The 22233-nt window shown below is 40.7% G+C and overlaps 1 protein-coding gene across 1 annotated transcript in view; it reads right to left on the bottom strand.

Moving 5' to 3' along the window:
* NUP133 (nucleoporin 133) overlaps nt 1–22233 on the bottom strand; it is a 57860-nt gene that overhangs the window by 13720 nt on the left and 21907 nt on the right. Inside the window, exons 12-21 of the mRNA XM_086679715.1 lie at nt 19280–19371; nt 17505–17668; nt 16173–16267; nt 10938–11162; nt 8055–8177; nt 7378–7474; nt 6443–6694; nt 5659–5792; nt 2952–3110; nt 1984–2119 (exon numbers count right to left, since the gene is read on the bottom strand). Of these exons, the coding sequence (XP_086535841.1) occupies nt 1984–2119; nt 2952–3110; nt 5659–5792; nt 6443–6694; nt 7378–7474; nt 8055–8177; nt 10938–11162; nt 16173–16267; nt 17505–17668; nt 19280–19371 (1477 nt within the window). The remainder of the gene's footprint in view (nt 1–1983; nt 2120–2951; nt 3111–5658; nt 5793–6442; nt 6695–7377; nt 7475–8054; nt 8178–10937; nt 11163–16172; nt 16268–17504; nt 17669–19279; nt 19372–22233) is intronic.

Below are 22233 nucleotides of genomic sequence, written 5' to 3'. Positions count from 1 at the left end.
CTTGTACTCTGTCTCTCTCTCTCAAAAACAAAGCATTAAAAAAATTTTTTTTTAATAAATAAACATTAGAAAAATAAAAATAAATTCTAACACCACAGAAAATTAAAACAATTTTTCTTAACAGAAAAATTAAGAGAGACAGAGTGCGAGCAGGGGAGGGACAGAGAGACAGGGAGACAGAATCCAAAGCAGGCTCCAGGCTCTGAGCTGTCAGCACAGAGCCTGACGCAGGGCTCGAACTCACGAACCGTGAGATCATGACCTGAGCCGAAGTCAGACGCTCAACCAACTGAGCCACCCAGGCGCCCCTAGAGAAAATATTAAAGAACAATACAGTGCACCCCTGTATACCTACGGTTACCTGTTATCATTCTGCCATCTTGGCTTTATCTACCTATTTACCAATCTACCTATTTGCTTTTCCTCCTAAATCAAATGAAAGCTGCAACATCAGGACATTTCTAAATACTTTAGGATGTACCTCCTAAGGGCATTCAATCACAATATCATTATCAGGTCTGAAAAATTTAACATAAATACAGAAATATCATCTAATGTTAATTATGTTCACATCCCCTAAGTTGTCCCCAAAACGTGCATCATGGTTGGTTATTTGGGGGATGATCGAGGAGCTGAGCCAGCCTCTCTCCCTACATTTGGTTGTCATGGCTCTCAGGTTGCTTTAATCTAAAACAGCCTCCTGTTTTGTTGTTTTTTTAAATTTTTTGTCTTTCATGCTGCTGAATTAGGGAGTCGGAGCCAATTATATTGCAAAATGCCCCAAAACAGGATCTATCTAATAATCACTTCCCTGTGGTTAGATTCAGGTTGAACATTTCTGACACGACAATAGCACAAGGTGGTATTCCACACTGCTACATGACATCACCCTGGGAAGTATTTACGGTGAGCCTGTCTCAGTGCTGATGATGGTACCTGTCAGGTCCATGTCATGATACTCTGAAAACATGAGGCCATCCTTTTCCCCTAACCCCTAAACTCAATGGCTTTAGCGTCCTTGGATGACACATTAGTCACCATGGTCGCAGGTGGTGATCTGCCAAGTCCCATTCTACACTTATTAGTTGGTATTCTTTTTTTTTCTAAAGGAAACTCTCACTGACCCCTCCCCTTATGGGTCTCACTGTAGATTTATGGATTTTTTTGTTTTTAAACTGTGAAATAAAATGTTTTACTATCATTCTTTTTGGTGTTTAGATTATCCCCAAACTTGGCGAGTGGTGGCTGTCGTATTGTTTGACATCTCTACATTAAGCTTGCTTTCTGGCCCAACAAGACTCCCCAGGATCATTTCCTCAATAACCCTCATCTCCTTTTACTGAGAAATAGTAGTTAGAAGCCATGATACAGGACTAGGCATGCTCCTGCCACTGGGGTGTCACTGCTTTTAGGCCTTTTCAGTGGACAGAGCCCAAGGAATACTTTAATTTTGAACAATCGTGATTCCATCTGAAATCTCCAATTCAAGTACAGTCCAGGGCCCTTCCTCATCCTCCTCCTAGATTTCCATCTCCCTCTTCCCCTTGGTTCTCAAAAATAAGAATATATCCAAACATTTTCTTAACTGACAACATAACAAAAGTCTCACAATTATGACACCAAAAAGCTTTGAATTCTGAAACCAGTAGCTTTAACAAACTACTACCTACAACAAACCCACTGAATAAAGATTTCTTTGCAGTTCTTCCTGTTCTCAGAATGTGAGTCACTAAGGGTGTAATCAAAGCACAGGTCAAATCATTTACTTTCATTCTTAAGGAATTCTTATTTAACATACAAACTTTCTCTAAAAAATAGAATCCCAAATATGTACTTATGTAATTGTCTAAAGCCACTGAATAGAAAGCATTCCTCTTAAAGAAGAGATGGGTCCTATGTCTAATGAATACCACTGAACAATACTAGGAATGCATTATAAAAGTTCACTGATAGCATGCTTGATGCTCAAATTCTTTCTTTTACCTTCAATTTTTTCTTGCAGTACATCCTCTGAAAAGTCTGAAGCCAACGCAGCCAATTTACTCAAGCCAAGAAGGGTTTTTTTCTTTGCAAAGTAATGTGTTTCCATGTTTGCCAGACCCAGAAGTGTTGCATGAGCCTACAACAAAACATGAAAAGTGATAAGACCCTGCGTACTAATTCAAGTTGAAATACAGGCTAATGCACGACCTAAACTTGTTTTCCCCCCTAATTTATATCAATGAAAGATCAAGTCAGTACTAGCAAACCTAAAAACTAATTGGTTCTATACACCAAGAGTAATTACACAATAAAATACCAACCAGCGACACTAATTATTGGGAAAAGAAACACGTATAAGACATTTGCTCTGTAACAATTACAGAGTCACTTCAATGACCTGTCAAGGACAAATTTTAAAATTAATTCGTGTATTGTTTTTACTCATAATTTGAACATTTTAATACTCATTGCAAATAAAGGTCAACGGTTATTTACATGTTAATACAATTTTTGTGCTTTATTTTACTCTAATAGTAGTCAAAACACAACAGGCTACATTTTTTTGAGACATTAAAAATACGAGCAATGCCATCATAAATAAACAAGAATACTTTATTCAAATTATGTCAGAAAAAGGAGACACATGCTTAAAATAATTTCTAAATAGCATTTTAATCACTATAAACTAAACTAATTAAAACTAAAGGGGCACCTGAGTGGCTCAGTCATTTGAGCATCTGACTCCTGACTTCAACTCAGGTCATGATCCCAGGGTCATGGGATGGAGCCCCACATTGGGCTGTGTGCTGAGCATGGAGCCTGTTTGGGATTTTCTCTCTCTCTCTCTCTGAACTTCTGCCCCTCTCCCCTGCTTGTGCTCTTTCTCTATAAAATAAAAACTAGTTAAAAAAAAAAAACAAACTAAGTAAAAAACTGCCTAAACCTGCTCCATGTAACTCAATTCTTACCTTTTCTAATTCTTGGCTGTTAATTTCATGTAACCAGCTGAGATGTTCATGAGCTTGCAAAAAATTTGCCAACTCTCCATGCTGAGAAATGGGTTGAGATAATAATTTGCCTCGCTTTCCTTTCTCCAGATACCAACGGAAGAGAAAGTCTGAAAAATTCTACAAATAAAAGAGCAAAGAATCGAACAATATTTATTAATACAGTTTTAAAAAGTATATTTCTGATAATAAAACGTTAATATTTTTTTCAAAGGTCTTAGATTCCAGAACAGAGATCCTGTTTAAACATTTATTTTCTATATACTAGGATCCTCAAAAAAAAAAACCCTTAACTTAGTTTAACAAAAGAGGAATGCAGATTCAGAAAGGGGATCTTGCTTAAGATCATGTAAACTCTAGATATGCGTGGTATGGTTTGACAGCCATTAGCTATGTACAGCTGTTTAAACGTAGTTAAAATGTTAAAATTCAGTTCCTCAGTCACACTAATCACATCAGGTGCTCAACGTGCCCCATGTCCTATCTTAGAAAACACACAGGAAAGTTCTATGCAACACTGCAGAATGAAAGATTCCCAGGGGTCAAATTCTTTTTTTAATGTTTATCCATTTTTTTTGAGAAAGAGAAAAAGAGACAGAGCATGAGCAGGGGAGGGGCAGAAAGAGAGGGAGACACAGAGTCTGAAGCAGGCTCCAGGCTCTGAGCTGTCAGCATAGAACCCGATGCAGGGCTCAAACCCACGAATTGTGAGATCATGACCTGAGCCCAAGTTGGACGTTTAACTGACTGAGCCACCCAGGCGCTGCCTCCACACCTCCAGGGGTTCAATTCTGTGCCAGAAGGCCATGTGCACTGGAATGATAAACAGGATTCTAGAGAGGGTCTAAATGCCTAGCCAGTTTTCCCCACCTGATGTTTGCCGGATGCTGGGGTAGCATGGAAGGCTAGGCTGGAAGGGAAGATTAAAATGTCCTACAGTCACACAGTATTTAAGAGGTATTTCCACTAAAGGAAATTCTGCCATGAACACACCAGTCCCACAAGACTTTGAAACCAGAAATGAAATGAATGTAACAAAAGCCTCAACCAAATCTTGGCCCACCTCTGTTCTTGATGAACTGAGTGACCTACCTCTCACTTTATCTGCCTCTCAGGAGAAAAAAAACCAAACATTATTTTCATCTTTAAGGTTCCTTTACACACAATATCCAAAATACAACAAGAAATTCGTAAGACATAATAAGCAGAAAAACATGACCAAGAAGTAGGCAAGAGAAACAAATCTGAGGATGATCAGATTTTAGAGGTAGTACAGAAGGATTTTTTAAAGAACTACTGAACATATTAAAGAAAATAAAAGAAAGAAAAAATGGATGAAAAATGTTAACAAAGAACTAGAATCCACAAAAGAATAGAAATCATGATGGATGCAGAAATATTTACTTTAGTGCTATCGTGAAATACTAAATAAGCCATGTCAAACAATCAGGCCCTGATCAAATAAGGCAAGTTACATCCAGGCCATGAAATACCACGATACCATCAAAACATTGTGAAATATTTAATGATATCAGGACAAATGTTTGTGATTAGCAACTGGCAAAACATATTTGTCCACAATAATATGGCGTGAAAAGATTAGAACAACATAAACCAAATGTTACGAAGGGTTCTTCCTCTCTGGGTAGTGAAATTTTGAATGATTCTTAAAATCTTTCCGGTTTATAGGGGCTTTCTGAATTTTATACTGTGTTCACTTTTATAGTAAGAAAAAAGTCAGTGCTTACTTGACAATCAACTAGCTTAAATTCACCTAGAGAGTGTCATAATGAAAAGTTTTTTGAAAAATAAAAAGCATGTGGTCCACCTGGGTGGCTCAGTCGGTTAAGCATCCGACTTCGGCTCAGGTCATGATCTCATGGTTCATGAGTTCAAGCCCCGCATCAGGCTGTGTGCTGACAGCTCAGAGCCTGAAGCCTGCTTCAGATTCTGTGTCTCCTTCTCTCTCTCTGCCCCTTCTCTGCTCATGCTCTTTCTCTCTCTCTCCCTCAAAAATAAATAAACATTTAAAAAAAAAATTAGAAAAAAAAAAAAAGAAGCATGATGTCAAAGAAGGAGAAAACAAATCTTTGGTGTATGGAAAACTGAGTTCTCTAAAAGCTGCAGCATCCTGTGCTCCTAAGATCTTCTTTTCAAATTTTAAAAATTCTCTCAATTTTCATATACCTAAGTACTTTTAATTATGACTGGAAATATGAATAGAAATGAAAATTTTAACTTATTCGTCAAAGGTCACAGAACCTTTCAACAATATTTGGAATCATCTGCCAATTTACAAAGAAACCTAATGCACAAATTAGTATATAAGCTAACTACAAAACGACTATATATCATCTTCCAACAAAACACCCAAGTAAGATTTGAAACGAGGGCGCCTGGGTGGCTCAGTCAGTTAAGCGTCTGACTCTTGATTTCTGCTCATGTCATGATCTCACGGTTCATGAATTCAAGCCCTGCCCGCATCAGGCTCTGCACTGACAGTTCCGAGTCTGCTTGGACTTCTCTCTCTCCTTCTCTCTCTACCCCTCTCCCCACACGTGCTCTCTCTCTCTCTGTCTCGAATAAACATAAAAAAAAAAAAAAAAAAGATTTGAAATGGTAAAACCTTACAACAGCATCAATTTCCTATGTCCCCAACACTCGTTACCTGATCAGCAAACTGGGTCATGTAGCGCTGGAGTCTAGTCTGGTTGTCAGTCTGCTCACACATTTGCACTAAGATATCAAAGTCACAGTACTTTTCTGCTAATGAAGCAGCCCACGGGTATTGGCCTAGTGTGACTGTAGAAATGAGAACAGATGGAAAAATTTCTGTTAGTGAAAACTTATGTGATAAAAAGTATTACTTGAAACTTTACCTTTAATTCATATTATATTCTAAAAAATAACAGAATAGAAACCTTTCCACTTACTGGCATTTAGTTTCATAATCCTTATAAACTCATTAGAGAGGCAAATTTAATCCCCTGCTTCATCACTGCCTACCCATGATGCTAGTCCCTTCCTTGGTATACTAGCAAAACGAGCTACTTCTCCTAACTCTAGCTATCAAAATGATGTGTCCTTTGCCGAACAGCCACACTGTTCCATCTGTACCCTCTAACCGCCCTCATCGTGCTCTACTGTGCAGTCGACTTATTCATGTAAAAGTCTGAGATAAGCTCTTTGAGCACAGTCTCCAGTTGTTTTTAATTTATTCATTTTCAAATCATCTTCAGCACCATCTATGGTACTCGTACCTGGAAAGGTGTGAAGACAAGGTCGAACAAATGAATGAATGCAGAAAGCTGTACATACATGCTTTGCTTTACGTTCTCGGTTACAGTTAGATTAATGATATTACACTGAATATGCTACATTAGCGATTGGACTCCGTCACCCGTTCCGCCACGTCAAAGACCCATAGTCATTGCTAAATATCATGCACTTACGAAGTGGAGATAGGAGATCTGATCTTTTCTGTAGGTATTCCATTTCCAGACTGCTGTATCTTTCTTGATCACCAGATTTGTCCAGAGACTTAAGCTGGGAAACGTAACCATCCAGGAAGCAATCAATCAGTGCTACCAGCTGCTCTGTCAGAATGTTTCGGAGGTTGCTGTCTGCCTGAGGATATACCACTTTCAGGACAATCCCATGCTGGCGCACGATTACTGTTCGGATGCCCCCAGGACCACTCGTTGCTATGAAATCACATAAAGTAATATGGTAAGTACGGGTTCTACAATGGCTAGGGGAAAGACCAACTGCCTAAAAACTATCATGTCACCGCTGCTGGAAAAATAAACCAAATAGGGGTTCAGCTGACCCCTCTCTATGTCCTGCTTAAATCCCATCTTCTCTATGGAGACTTCAACACAGCCAGGTGAACATGATCCTCTCCCTTCTAAATTCCTTCAGTGCTAACTCCACTTACTTTCTTGTATTAAATCAACATTAACTATTGTCAATACCTCTAAGGCCAGGACCTCCTTCTTTGAATAACCATATGCACTAAAATCTAGTAGACAAAGGGCGCCTGGCTGGCTTAGTAGAGCATGTGACTCTTGATCTCAGGATCGTGAATTCAAGCACCACGTCAGGGGTAGAGATTACTGAAATTTTTTTTTTTTTTTTTTAAATCTAGTGGACGCATAATAAGTATCAGTTACATAAATTACAGACAAATCTACAAATTATTCTAAGAGAATAAGGCAATTTTCACAAGAATTACTCATTCTGGAGGTGGCACTTATTTTTCATTTCACTCACAAACCCACACTAATGGAATAATACAGCTTCCAGAAACGACAGGCCATTAGAAATATATTTTGAACGACTGCTAATAATAAACCAGTACATTTGCACTCAGAGCTTGCAATCTCACCTGTCCAAGGAACATACTCAGGTTCTTGTTCTACCGGCTCTTTTCTATATAAGGAGTTTCTATTCTGTCGATAATGACAGGCAGCTTGTAGCATGTCCTAGAAAAAAATGCATCAGCATATGCAGAAAGTGAGGAGTCCCAGTATTTTTAAAGATAATTTGAAACATCAAAGTCTATTAATACTAAAAAAATACTCAGCTCAAGTCTGTAAGAATTACTCTTTTGGTTCTTTCTGCATTTGAAATTTGTTTTACTCCATAACTTAACTTTAATTTTGGAAAACTTACTAACCAAACTAGGAAAACCATTGCTATAAAGAACATTATCTAAGATTAAATGGAACATTTTAATCAATAATGTAACTATTAAGTTCTTGAGTAATTAAGACACTTAGTTACTATAACATTAATACATTTGCCATGATATATGTATCTTTCTCCAGATAAAAGGTTATTATTTTATTATAATCCAGAACCCAGCATTATAGAAACTTTTAATATGCATAAGACATTCAAAATGCTTGATAAATAAAACGACTGTACTTTTCTAAATTTTTTGAATTAAATGCTAAACACTTTTAAATTACTGGCAATACAGAGTTGGAATATGGAAACCACTTTCTCTTCCAGCCACACTCCGGTCTTTGATTTGCTGAAATCTTCACCGTGGTTTTGTACCTTGAGAATACTGTTCACATTGATCACCACTTCAGCCCATTCAACAGATTCCAAAGATGTTTCCTTTAAGACCAGCTCCTCATGCTCCAGTAAACACTCGCAAATGGTGTCTACCTGCGACACCTGAGGGAGTACAGAGAAGGCAACTACTTTTAACAAAAACCATGGCGATGGGTAATAATCACAACTGCCCAGAATCTACTCAACGGGCTTTTCTCATAAAGTCATATTCTTAGCTCATTACTCAGAATAAAACAGTTGATGGCAAAAAATACATTTAAAAAGAAGTAGGGAGAGAAAATACTGTGCAAGGGATCCTTGAGCAACACAGGTTTGAAATGCGTGGGTCTGCTTACATGTAGATGTTTTTCGATACCTTACAGTACTATAAATTTATTTTTTCTTCTTCAGGATTTTTTTAAAAACATTTTGACTGCATGGGGGGTCGGGCACCCTTAACCCTCACATTGTTCAAGGGTCAATTATATAATTTCTAACTGTTCTTTTCTAATTTTTGTCATTACTAACACACGGAGGTAACGGTGCAAAACTGTTCTTAAAGCACTGAAACCCTTGTTTCCAGTTTCAGCCCACAGTTAAACTTTCCCTACCTTACTACTTAATACACCTAGAGTTTGCATAGCATTGGGCACTCAGAGATGAGGAAAAACAGAAATCAGGTTTGCTGCCCTTAAGTATACAAACTAGTTGAAGGAGCAAGACCTATACACAAACCGTGGCCCAAACACAATCATTGTCTTTTAAACCCTGTTCTGCCTTCTCAGATGTTAGTCAAAGGCACATTAACAGCCCTAGCAAGAGACTTTTGGCTCATTTCATTTAAAAGATTAACTGTAAGAATTTTTTTTAGGGTGCAGTATTTACTTATTTAATTCATGTTTGTTTGCTTATTTATTTTGAGAGAGAGAGGTAGAGCAAGCAGGACAGAGAGAGAATCCCAAGTAAGCTCTGCACTGCCAGGGCAGAGCCCGATGAGGAGCTTGAACTCACGAACTATGAGATCATGACCTGAGCTGAAATCAAGAGTCAGATGCTTAACTGACTAAGCCACCCAGGTGCCCCAAACTTAAGAATTTTTTTTAATACTGTTAACGTGAAAACGATAGGGAAAGCATATATGATATGACATATGATATGATATATGATATGATATGATAGCAAAAAATTATTGTCAAAACATTTGCTCAACACCTTTATGATAGGAGTTACATACTCAGCGGTCTCAAATTCTGTTCATATGCTAACCTGAAAGTCTGACCCTTAAACAGTTACCTCTGCTTTAATGGAACCCTGGGATTCAGAACTACACCCAAAGGAAGCTTAAGGCCAGTAAACGTCATAGTCTTAAACATTACCATTTCCCATATGGAGTGTTCTTTTGAAAAACCTATCACGTTTTTGGTTTTGTCCTATGCTATTCCTAACGTACTATTCCTGAATTATGTATCCAACTGATAATCCTTTCTGATTTCCAAATCATTCCTTTTTTTTCCAGTTATCTGGAAAATATATACTGAATTAACTAGTATGCTTTCCACTTTGATCCGAATGCAGAAAAAAGAACACGACTCTTAATTCTTTCAAATAATTTGTGAATTTTTTAAAATAAACTTTGTTTTGCTGTATAAAATTAAGTATGAACAAAGACAAAAAAAAAAAGACACAAAAGTTACAACAAACACTTTGCAAAAGCAACCTATATGCCTTAAGGGTCCTATCTTTTTCCCTTCAAAACCCCAACATCCTCTCAAAGCTGAGGCCTTGTGAGGCTTACGACCCATTTCCGAATTTCCTTCCTCAAATGTATTAAAACCTACTAACTCTCCTTACAATACTCCAGTCCCTCCATTCCAAAAGCCGGATGGTTCTTACAGACTAGTTCAGGATCTCAGAATTACCTGAGGCCGCTGGCCCCAATCCATGTACCCTCCTCTCCACCACGCCATCCTCCACCATGTGCTTCACGGACTTGGATCTTAAGAACACATTCTTCACTATTCCCATCTCCTCAGAATTCCAAGACCTTTCACCTCCACCTAGACTGACCCCAACACCCACACTCCCAACAGTTAACTTGGACAGCTCTCCAGCAGGGTTTTAGGGATAGACCCCAACTCTTTGGACAAGCTCTGGCATCAGATCTAACCTCTCCCTCCCAAAAAGTACTCTTTTTCACAATGGCCAGCTGACCAGCATCTTCCTCTTTTCTCCCTCCAAAGTTTACAGCAGGTTTTTCTTTTCCTTTGAAAATAAATTGATTTTAACAGCAAGGTAGATAGTAGGATCCTAGCAGGCGCCTGAGAAGAGTTTAGTGAAGGGACGGTTGGCAGAGGAAGGGGATCTGCAGAGGAAGGGGCGGCACCCAGGGCTAGCGACAGGGAAGCCACCACTAAGCCCAGCTGTGAAGGGGCACCGGGAAGCAGCAGTTACTGGGAACGCGGAGAGCAGCCAGAGGGAAGCCGCAGTCTCTGACAGAAGGCACAGCAAACTGCAGTGGAAGCAGGGAGGGAATGAGGCTGGGGGGAGGGGGGCATGACAGAACAGAGAATAACAGTGCCTCACCTCTGTTAAAGGCAACAAGAAGCCACAGGGCAAAGGAACCCACTGGCGAAGGTGCCCTCTGAGGCAGAGTCGAGTGGATTTGGAGAGACAAAAGGAAAACACCCAGCAGACAGTAGGGAAGACTTCTTAGTCAAGTTTGCAAGCTCTGATTTGTAGGGAAAGTGACGAATAAATATGGAGTCCTATTTAAAATTTCAATGAGATTTTTTTTTGGCCTCAAGCTTTTTCTCTGTTGGGGGCATGATCGGCCAAGGGCCCAGCTCTACAAAGCCACATTAAGGGCAAAATAACAACTCTTACTTCTCTAAAAAAGACGTCTGCGGGGGTCAGGTTGGATGGGATTTCGCAGTCCCTCTTATTTAAAGCAATCATTATTGCTGTGTTCACGAGCTCAGAGAGCCTCGAGTGGTAGTTCTTGAGAACGATGGCGGCTGATAACTTTTCGGCATGCTCACAGAGCAACAGGCGAGTTGCCATGGGCATCCCTCGAACTGCAAAAGTGCCAAGACGTCCAAATAAGCCAACCTGGTGAAACACAAACACATGTTCTTAGAAAGCATTTACAGTAACGTACAAAGTAATGCAGTCTTATCTCCCCCAGAAGCACACTGGGTACAGAGCCACTGGCCTCATCTGCCCCCAAAAAAGTACCTCAGCTACCTCTCCTTTTTGCTGTTTTGAACACGAACACGCACGCACACACACACACACACACACACACACACACACCCTTCAGCCAGAGCTGTGAGCACCTATAAGAAAGGGCAGATGGTTCCTCTTCTGAGATCAGGGCCATTCCATCACTCCATCTTATTTCTTACTTATGGTTATGAAAATCATAAAATTGTTCTTTTCTACATAACTTCCCTACATTCAAGATCCTCAGGAACTAGACACTCAGCAGTTTCCATCTTCAGCACCTGATTCCCAGAACCTTAAAGCCATGGGGAGGGTGGGAGAGTCTTTAATCCTTTGCACTATCTACCTCTGGTCTGCCTGATGCCTGTTTCAGGCGTTGCTAGGTTCCAGGACTTCTAAGCTTTCTCATTTGATGAAGCGTTACATCCCAACTAGGAAGCCAAGAGACATCTAAATACTGAATACTCTTCCACATTTTAAGTGTGATCTATTTCATTAACAAAGTGACTTGGTTTTTATATGCTGAGGTTTATTTTAAATAAAGTACAAAGAAAACAAAAATAAACAGTAACCCAAATCCCCAGGGAATTCCTATGGACAGAAGCGATGAATGCACATGGTTAAGAAAAAAAATTTTTGGGGGGTGCCTGGGTGGCTCAGTCGGTTAAGCGTCCAACTTCGGTTCAGGTCATGATCTCACGGCTTGTGAGTTTGAGTCCCGTGTCAGGCTCTGTGCTGACAGCTCAGAGCCTGGAGCCTCTTCAGATTCTGTGTCTTTCTCTCTCTCTCTGCCCCTCCCCCGCTCACACTCTGCCTCTCAAAAATAAACATTAAAAAAAAATTTTTGTTTTAAGAAAAAAAATTAAGAAAAAGAAAAAAAAATGTTTTTCTGAATTAGATTTATTACAACGAGCTCAAAAAAACAATGAGGAATCTACCTTTTGCTAAATGGTTTTCTGCAAATGCCCCATGAGGTTAGTCGTCTTCTTTTTTTTTTTAAAGTATAAAGACAGCCCTGCAGTGTGTAAAAGGAAACCCAGGGCGGAAGGCTGCTTCCCACAAAATAGAATCATTTAGGAACATCAGCAGTCAAGACAAGAAGAACAAGAGGTAATTACAGTGAAAAGCCAAAACAACTTGTGTCTTGGCAAGACTTGGTTTTGTAAACAAACTTGGTTTACAAGTGCATGTCAAGGGGTGCCTGGGTGGCTCAGTCGGTTAAGCATCGGACTTCAGTTCAGGTCATGATCTCGCCGATCCGGAGTTTGAGCCCCGCGTCAGGCTCTGTGCTGACAGCTCAGAGCCTGGAGCCTGTTTCAGATTCTATGCCTCTCTCTGTCCACCCCTCCCCTGCTTGCACTCTGTCTCTGTCTCTCTCTCTCTCTCTCAAAAATAAACATTAAAAAATGTTTTTAAAAACACAAAAACAAGCACACGTCAAGAACAAACACTCCAACATCAGCCAACTGCAAACAAAAGATAAAAGATGACATTCACGCGTCTTTTTCCTTTTTCTCTGTGTAAAAATGCTCTTTCCCTTTTTCTAAATGGGAGAAGATGGTTTCTCCACCGGGAATGACCATGGAAATGCTGTGTGTCCAGCGTGCTGCCGGCACCTCTTACTGCCTGCCTCCGCGAGCAGAGAACCTGGGTAACGAGAGGACGGACAGGACCTCTCTTGGCTGGAGAACCATTTCTTGCCACTTTGCTGCCAAATTCACTCGTTAAACTGCTTAAAGAAAAGCCGCACCCTGACTTCTGAGAACGTACAGCAATCATACATAAAGACACATCGACTAAGGGGACAGCACACAAGAACCCTTCCTTCAGAGAATGCAACCAAAAGAGAGTGGGTGTGATAAACCGAGGCCATAAGGAAGGATAATACTGTAGGTTGGACCTCAAGGCTCTCGGGAACATTCTCTACCATCCCAAATGAATAGCAAAGTCAGGAAAGAGGGCGTGAGGCTCTAACCCACGGAAGAGAACAATACAAAATATTTAACAAAGGGTTCTCTTCCCAACAAGCTCCTCCCCTCGAGGCTCAACTAACGGCGCGGGTGTGGGTCACCACTCCGGAAATCTCTCCACCACACTGTCCACGGTGAAAGCAGAGAGCCTGACTTGCACATGGTTAGGAAACTTAATAGCGTGGACAGGTACAAGTCCCCCGCCCATTCCCTACTGGACCTGCAGTTGTTTCCTTCAGATCTTTATATGCTTTTGTGGCATTTCTACACTGGAAGACATTTTGGTTTCTGTAACACAAAGGAGTCACATTATATATGTTGTTCAGCACCTTGTTTTGCTTTTTAGTTTTCTTAAAATGTTTGTTTATTTTTGAGAGACACACACAAGAGTACAAGTGGGGGAGGGGCAGACAGAGAGGGAGACACAGAATCTGAAGCAGGCTCCCGGCTCTGAACTGTCGGTACAGAGCCCGATGTGGGGCTCGAACCCGCGAATGGGGAGATCGTGACGTGAGCTGAAGTCGGACGCTTAACCAACCGAGCCACCCAGGGGCCCCTGTACCTTGTTTTGATGGCATCTTATTTTTCACAACGCACTTAGATATTCATTTTTTTTCTTTTTACCCATTATTTTTAGTGACCGTGGAACAGGTCACTGAATCAATCTGTCTTAATTTATTCAACCTGCTCACCTGGCTATTTTAAAATAAGAGTTCCATTTGTCCTTTCTGATTTGAATTCCCTTCTTGGCTCCCTCACAAATACCGCAAATGTAGTTTTTACATGAGGGCGTTCTGCTCGTCTGCTTCTATTTGCCTCAGTGCGGCAGCACGGCCAGTGAAGTGGTAACGACACAGTAACGTCACTCAAGCCACACAGCAAAGAGGAGCACATTAACTCCCCGCTTCTAAGGTTCTCTGCACTAGGTGTGAGAATATATGCTTCCCTCAACACCGGAAACCCAGAGGCAAAGATACTGTCCTGAGGCCCGGATACTAATTCTCCTCCCCTTTGGAATGAGATATGGCCTTGTTGGTGTTGAATCTGGCCCGAGGAGGAGAGCCTTATGTTCAGAATTATTTCCTTAGATACAAGTATCTGGTTACACGTTTTTCCTGATTATTAATATAAATTAATAATAAGCGTTAATAAGGTAACAAGTATAAACACATAGCCGGAATGGGATTTTTAGATCCAGCTAGACACTACCTTGCAATGCACACTGCTTCCAAGAGCGCAGTGACTCCAGCAGGAGTCTGAAGCCCAGGGAGGCTGTGCCAAAAGAGGCGGTAACTGCTCCTGCCCCCTGGCTCCCTCCCCCTCTGATCAGTCAGTGTGTCCTCGGTGTGGCATGTTAAGGCATGAACTCCTTCCATCCCGGTATGACACCTTCCTGCCACGTGACCGCCACTCCTCCCGTCAAGAGGTGCAATCCACTTCTCAATCCTTTTCATCTGGGCTGGCCTGGTGACTTGCTTTGACCAATGTCACTTTGGTGGAAGTAACACGATGTGACATCTAAGGTAAGACCTGAGCAAGACCACAGCTTCTAAGTTCATCCCCGGTGAGTGCTGCCCCGAGACCACAGGAAGCCAGTCCAGACGAAAGGAGGACTGGAGACTAAGTGGAGAAGAACCAAGTGGCCCGACTGACGGCCAATTGTCCATCAGGCGAGAGAAGCCTGGGGACCTTCCAGCCCAGCTACCCTAAATGCAGTTCAAGGAGCGGTACCGGCCAAGATCAACAGAAATGTCGCCCAGGTACCCTAAAGAACTGTTTTAATCCACCACACGTTGAGGATTTGGGGGTGGTTTGTTAGGTACTAACAGTTAACTCATAGTTAATTAGTATACTTGACTAAACAATTATATCAGGAGAAGATGTTGTATTTTCCCCATTAATCTGCAGTCCACCTAAACCCCTAAAAAAAAAAAGAGAGAGAGAGAGACAGAGAGAGAGAGCGACTTAAATGCAGTTCTCTTGCCAAGACAATAAAAGTAGTCAGGAGCCAAACCATGCATTATAATGAAGCAGAATGTGGAATTAAGAACAATCAAGCTATTTCTGGAATCATAAGAGAGCCACTCTCCACCAAATGGTGACTTAAATTTAAGTTAATTAAAATTAAATTAAAAACAAATGTAGTTCCTCAGTTGTATCAGTCATATTTCAAGTGCTCGGCAGCTGCCTGTGACTAGTGACTACAGAAGACCACAGGTACAGAACATTCCCGTCACCACAGGAAGTTCTACTGAGACAGCATCAGAATCTCTTTAATGTCAAGGCATTACTGATTTTGGAAAAAGTAAGCAAAAGTGGGATTGAATTTCTTCATGTGGATATGTAATATGCGTGGAAGCCACTACTGATCAACAAAGCAGAGGTGGATGATTCTGCCTAACAATTCTGTCTAGCAGCAAATTTTAATATTCTAATTTTAGACCCAATATAAACGGGAATACTCCTGAAAGAAAACACTTTAAACAGGGAACTGATTCTAATGGCACTTCAAAATTAAAAGCCCATGTATCAAAATCTGTCATCACCTTAATATGGTTCACTCTTTTTAACAACACAAAGTCAATTCGTGAAAACCTAAGTTTACATAAAAGCACACAACAGATCGGAATGAAAAGCGGGACATCACAGAAAGTGATAAGAAAAACTGAAACATTTCTGCTGAAAGACACTAGTTTTCTTCTTTTCACCCTGTTTTCAATGCACTATTTATACTTGAATACCTCGCCCCCGTCACCCCCACCAGCCCTGGAATTACTTACTTTTAAGTCAGCAAAGAAAATGAGAACACTGGTCATGTCCCCACCCAATGAAACATCTCACAATAAGCAAGGATCTCCCATTGCCTTAGAGCTGACAAAAGACACAGGGTCCTGGCCATCCCTGTTCACAGCGACTAGATGCTTACTTGGTGAATAAAGTCCATAAGGAAAGAATGGGCTTTCATTTTGTCTTCTAGCTGGTGAAGAATAATCAGCGATGTATTGCTAAACCCAGGTGCTTCTGTTGAAACACAATAACAAAATTTAAACACATAATATACTGGGTTTACAATAACTACTGCTATTAAAATAAAATCTATACAAAATAAACTTATACAAAATCTATACAAAAAAATCTATACAAAATAAAACCAAAAAAAAATCTATACAAAAGGAAACCACCAACCTTTCAATGCAATCATTTGTAACATTACCCAAGAATTTAAAAAATTTAGAGGGAAATTTTGGGAGTTTGATACATTTCATAGAGTATTTATTCAAAACACAAAAACATTAAGCTAACAATAGCTTAATCATTTATATCATTCTAAGCTTGACAGATCAAAATAAAGTCAAAGAAAAAAGGTAAGCACTGACGTTTCCTTCCTAAACCTCTAATAAGGCTTAACAAACTTGCTAAGTAAGAAATAAGGGAGAGAAATGGAGGTCTGGACAGTTTGCTGGGACGCTGCAGTAGAAGTCTAAGAGGGACAGTCCCCCAGGGCAGGGAGGAAAACCCTGGACCGAATGTCAAGACACGCCCACTCCTATACACTGAGATTTGCTCAATGCAGCTCTTAGGAAAATGTATACCTTCTATTAGGCAAATACAGTGATTATGCCAGAATTATCATTTAATTTGGGGGCTAACAAGCAGGTGTCAAAGGGGCACCTGCGTGGCTCAGTCGGTTAAGTGTCCAACTTCAGGTCAGGTCACGATCTGGCAGTTCGTGAGTCTGAGCCCCGCATCAGGCTCTGCACTGACAGAGTGAAGCCTGCTCGGAATTCTCTCTCTCTCTGCCCCTGACCTGCTTGCGCACGCTCTTTCAAAATAAATGAATAAACTTTAAAAAATATATACGTATATATAAAAAATATATATGTATACAAAACATACATATACATGTATATGTATACACACATATATACGTATATACACACACACACACACACACAGATGCCAAATGCTTACCTATGCTACCAATTTTTTAGAAATAAAATGTGAGAGGAAGCTAAGTAGGGCTAATCTGCTTCAGGTAGAACAAGCAAGATTTGCTCCAATATTCCTTCAGTTTTTATTAGGCAGATCTGTTCTGAGCCCTTTCCAAAATCTACTGTAAGGTAAATTACAACCTTTTAAAACATAATAAATAACCGATTTAAAAACTAAAAAAGACACGCTTCAAGAGATGCTTAAAAAAGGAACCAGAATATTCTCAAAACAGATCACTCATAACATGGAAAGTAGCAGCTGTCACCCTCAGGGACAGACTCAGCCCATCGTGGGTCTGAGGCCGGGTAGTCATCCACCAGGTCCACACTGATTTGGGTAACAGCTCTGTCTAGTTCACAGTCGGAATCCAAGTCAGAGTGGGAGGAAAAGAGCTCATCAACCATCATTTGAGCATGACTTAGGTCTTTTCTGAAATAAAATGGGAACACAGAAGTATTAAAGGAGGCAAACATTCTCAAAATTCACCACATAAACATTCATTGGGAAACTCCCGTATTTTAGCCCAAAGTTAATAACGTTATTAAAACGTTAAAACAACATTATTAAAAGTTAGCAACATTTCTTTAAAAGGGACACGAGGGGCGCCTGGCTGGCTCTGTCGGTTATATGTCTGGCTCTTGATTTTGGATCAGGTCATGGCCTCATGGGTCGTGAGTTTGAGCCCCACGTCTGGCTCTGCCCTGGCAGTGCAGAGCCTGCTTGAGATTCTCTGTCTCCCTCTCTCTCTCCTCCTCTCCGCTTGCTATCTCTTTCTCTCTCTAAACAAACATTAAAAACATAAATAAAAGAGAGACACCTGTTATGCATTTAGTAGTTCAACAAATATATGTCGAGTACTTACAACACACCAGGGACTGGAGGCAGAAGGACAGGACACTGAGAACACACTCCAAGGCTTCACAAAGGATACGGTGTCACAAGGAGCCAGAGAGTTAAACAAGCAGTCACACGTACCCCGTTACAAGGAAAGGGGAGCGCTACAGAACACACCGAAGGGAAACCAAAACCGTCCAAGGGGCAGGGAAAACCTCCTGGAGGAAGACACGGATAAGCAGAGGCCTGTAGTCAAGGAAGAAGAGCAGCGAGGCCGAGGGACTATGAGGAAGGGCACACGGTGGCAGAGAGAACACACCTCACCCCCATGAGCAGGAATGTCTGCATCTTAGGAAAGAACTGAGGCCACGGGGAGGAGGAGAACACCCAGGGGGGAGAGCCTGCTAGAAGATGAGAGGGCACACGAGCAGAGACATGACCAGCCAGAGACCCTAAATGTGGGCAAGTCTAGCCTGGGTGGCTGGCAGCTGATCACAGACAGCGAATCCACATGAGCCCAGCCCCTGAACAGCCAGACTGCAGAATCATGAGCTGTGTTAAATAAGCTGCTAAGTTCTTGGGTGATTTTGTACAGAACAAAACCCAATGAATAGGCCAAGTCTCACTTCTTTATAACATCGCTAAACCTCTGTATGCAACTTATTTGCCTTCATAGTACACATAAAACATGTTTGCAAGAGGTCTTCCACGATCACCATTTTTTTTAAAAATTTTTTTCTAAATATTTATTTAGTTTTGAGAGTGAGAGAGACAGAGCATGAGCAGGGGAGGGGCAGAGAGAGAGGGAGACACAGAACCCGAAGCACGCTCCAGGCTCTAAGCTGTCAGAACAGAGCCCGACGTGGGGCTCCAACTCACAAACCGCGAGATCGTGACCTGAGCTGAAGTCACTCAGCCGACTGAGCCACCCAGGCGCCCCCCCACGATCACCATTTTTAACAGCACGTTGTTACCCATTAAGCGGAGAGGCTTTGTCACACCATGTTTTTTCCTAGACCAGCTGGAAGCCTCTTGTGCCTACCAAGTGCAGAGTAAGTTTGGTAAAGCACCGAAGCTCAGAAAAACATCCGCTCCTTGGTGGCAGCATTCTTCCAACTTGCTCACCAGTCAACAAATAAGGAACGCACGTCAATAAAATGTGTGCTCAGACATCAACTAAGCCATAATTTAAAAAACTTTTCATACCTGCAGTATTGCAGAAAAGCAGCTTTTAACACTTTAGTTTTATCTTCCTGGGCTATGGTTTCATTCTTTGTAGAAGCCTCAAAAACCATACTCTGTCAAATAAAAAACTGTAATTTAGAGGTGAAGGTATCAGAATATTCTAAAGTACTGGAATTTAGAATAGAAACTGGACCCACCTATGACAGCAACAACACAGATGCACAAACTGTTTACCATACACTTTATACCAGTGGTTTATATACTTAAGACATTGAAACAAGATAAAATGGACCAAATGGTATATATAACCAAAGCAGTCTTGGAAAAGAAAAAATTGGAAGTATCACAATCCTAGTTATCAAGTTATGCTACAAAGCTGTAGTAATCAGGGGCGCCTGGGTGGCTCAGTCGGTTGAGTGTCCGACTTCAGCTCAGGCCATGATCTCACAGTTCGTGGCTTCGAGCCCTGCATCGGGCTCTGTGCTGACAGCTCGAAGCCTGGAGCCTGGAGCCTGCTTCAGATTCTGTGTGCCCCCCACCCCTCTCTCTCTGCCCCTCCCCTGCTCACACTCTGTCTCTCTCTCTCTCTCTCTCTCAAAAATAAACATTTAAAAAAAAATTGCAAAGCTGTAGTAATCAAAACAGTATGGTACTGGCACAAAAACAGGCACACAGATCAATGGAACAGAATAGACAGCCCAGAAGTAAATGCACAATTATATGATCAATTTATCTTTGACAAAGGAGGCAAGAATATGCATGGGAAAAAGTCTCTTTAACAAATGGTGATGGGAAAACTGGACAGCTACATGCAAAAGAATGAAACTGGACTACTTTCTTACACTAAACACAAAAATAAACTCAAAGTTTGATTAAGGACCTAAACGTGAGACCTGAAACAATAAAAATCCTAGAAGAGAGCACAGGCAGTAATTTCTTTGACATCCACATTTCTCTAGATATGTACGCTAAGGCCAAGGTAACAAAAGCAAAAACAAACTATTGGGACTAACTCAAAAAGCTTCTGCACAACAAATGAAACAATAAAACTAAAAGACAACCTACTAAATGGAAGACATTTGCAAATGACGTATCTGACAAAGGGTTACTAGTCACAGTACATAAAGAACTGAATAACACCCAAAAACCAAACAACTCAATTAAAAAATGAGAAGACATGAACAGACATTTCTTCAAAGACACACAGATGGCCAACAGACGCATGAAAAGATGCTCAACATCACTCATCATCAGAGAAATACTAATCAAAACCACACTGAGATATAACGTCACCCCTGTCAGAATGGCTAAAATCAAAAACAAGAAACGACAAGTGTTGGCAAGAATGTGGGCAAAAAAGGGACCCCCGTGCCCTGTTGGTAGGGATGCAAACTGGTGCAGCCACTGTGGAAAATAGTATGGAGATTCCTCAAAAAGTTAAAAGTACAACTACCCTGGAGTGCCTGGGTGGCTCAGTTTAAGTGTCTGTCTCTCAATTTCGGCTCAGGTCATGATCTCACGGTTCTTGGGATGGAGCCCTGAGTCTGGCTCTGCACTGGGTGTGGAGCCTGCTGAAGATCTGCCTCTCCTTCTGCCCCTCTCCCACTCACAAACACACTTGGAGATCTACCCTTCAATCCAGCAATCACACTACTGGATATTTACCAAAAGAATACAAAACACTAATTCAAAAACGTATATGAACTCCTATGTTTAGTTCAGCATTACTTAAAAGAGCCAAATTATGGGAGCAGCCCAAGTGTCCATCAACAGATGAATGGATAAAGAAGATGTACACACACACACACACACACACACAATGGGATATTACTCAGCCATAAAAATGAATGAATATTTGCAATTTACAACAACATGGATGGATCTAGGAAGTATAATGCTAAATGAAGTCAGTTAGAGAAAAACAAATACTGTATGATTTCACTCACGTGGAGGAAACAAAACAAACGAACAAAGAAAAAAAAGAGACAAAGTGAAAAATAGACTCGACAACTACAGAGAACAAACTGGTGGTAACCAGAGGAGAGGTGAGTGGGGGGACGGGTAAAACAGGTGAAGGGGATTAAGAGCACATTTATCATAAGGAGCACTGAGTAATGTATAGAATTACTGAATCACTACATTGTATACCTGGAACTAATGTAACACTTTATGTTAACTATCCTGGAATAAAAATAAAAATAAAGAATATGAATCGACTCATACAATTTTTTTTTAAAAAAAGATATATATAACTCAGGGATTATATTGTGAGTAAAACTATCTGGGGGTTTCATCATAAGCCACACAACCTCTCATAGGTTTGCTCTTACACAGTTCACCACAATGTATATTACTAACAATAACGGTTGATTTCAGGCTTAAACAGGGATTTAGAAAAATTTTAAAGAAGTAGAATACTCTAAGATAGCTTCAGAACATAAGGCAGTATTACAAAACCACAAGGCTATAAAAGAATAAAAGCAAAAAAACTGTTACTTTCCGTTGAAACTACCAAGTCATTCCAATTTCGAATTACAGAAATAGTCTATATATTTCACATTCTATTCAAATGGAAATTGCCCCACATGATATTAATTTAGTGTTCTGTACGAGAATGATACAAATCTACAGATCAGGGTATTCTGTGTTTCAAGACAGAAAAAAAACTGATGGTTTGTATCCCACTCTCCCTTTCAAAATAATCCCACAATAGCAGGAAGCACAACCACCCAAACATCTGTGATTCCGACTACAACGCATGGCGATGGAAAAACCAGAAGAAGGAAAGGCAGATGAAAGAGCAGAGAGGACACAAAGCAAATCGGTGTGGGTGGTGCAGGGACAGATCCTGGTGGGGATTTGTGGACAATGAAAAGAAAAATTCCAAGATGATCATAGACATAGAACTTCTAGAGATTTGACTATGGGGAAAAACATATGGAAAGGCACTTAAACCGCCGCTGGAGGCTGTTAGA

Source organism: Puma concolor, chromosome D2, assembly GCF_028749965.1.
Source record: "Puma concolor isolate L17-30 chromosome D2, mPumCon1.1.hap2, whole genome shotgun sequence".
In the NCBI taxonomy this organism is placed as follows: Eukaryota; Metazoa; Chordata; class Mammalia; order Carnivora; family Felidae; genus Puma; species Puma concolor.
Note: the sequence above shows the minus strand (reverse complement) of the source record. Positions and strands in the feature narration are given on the sequence as shown.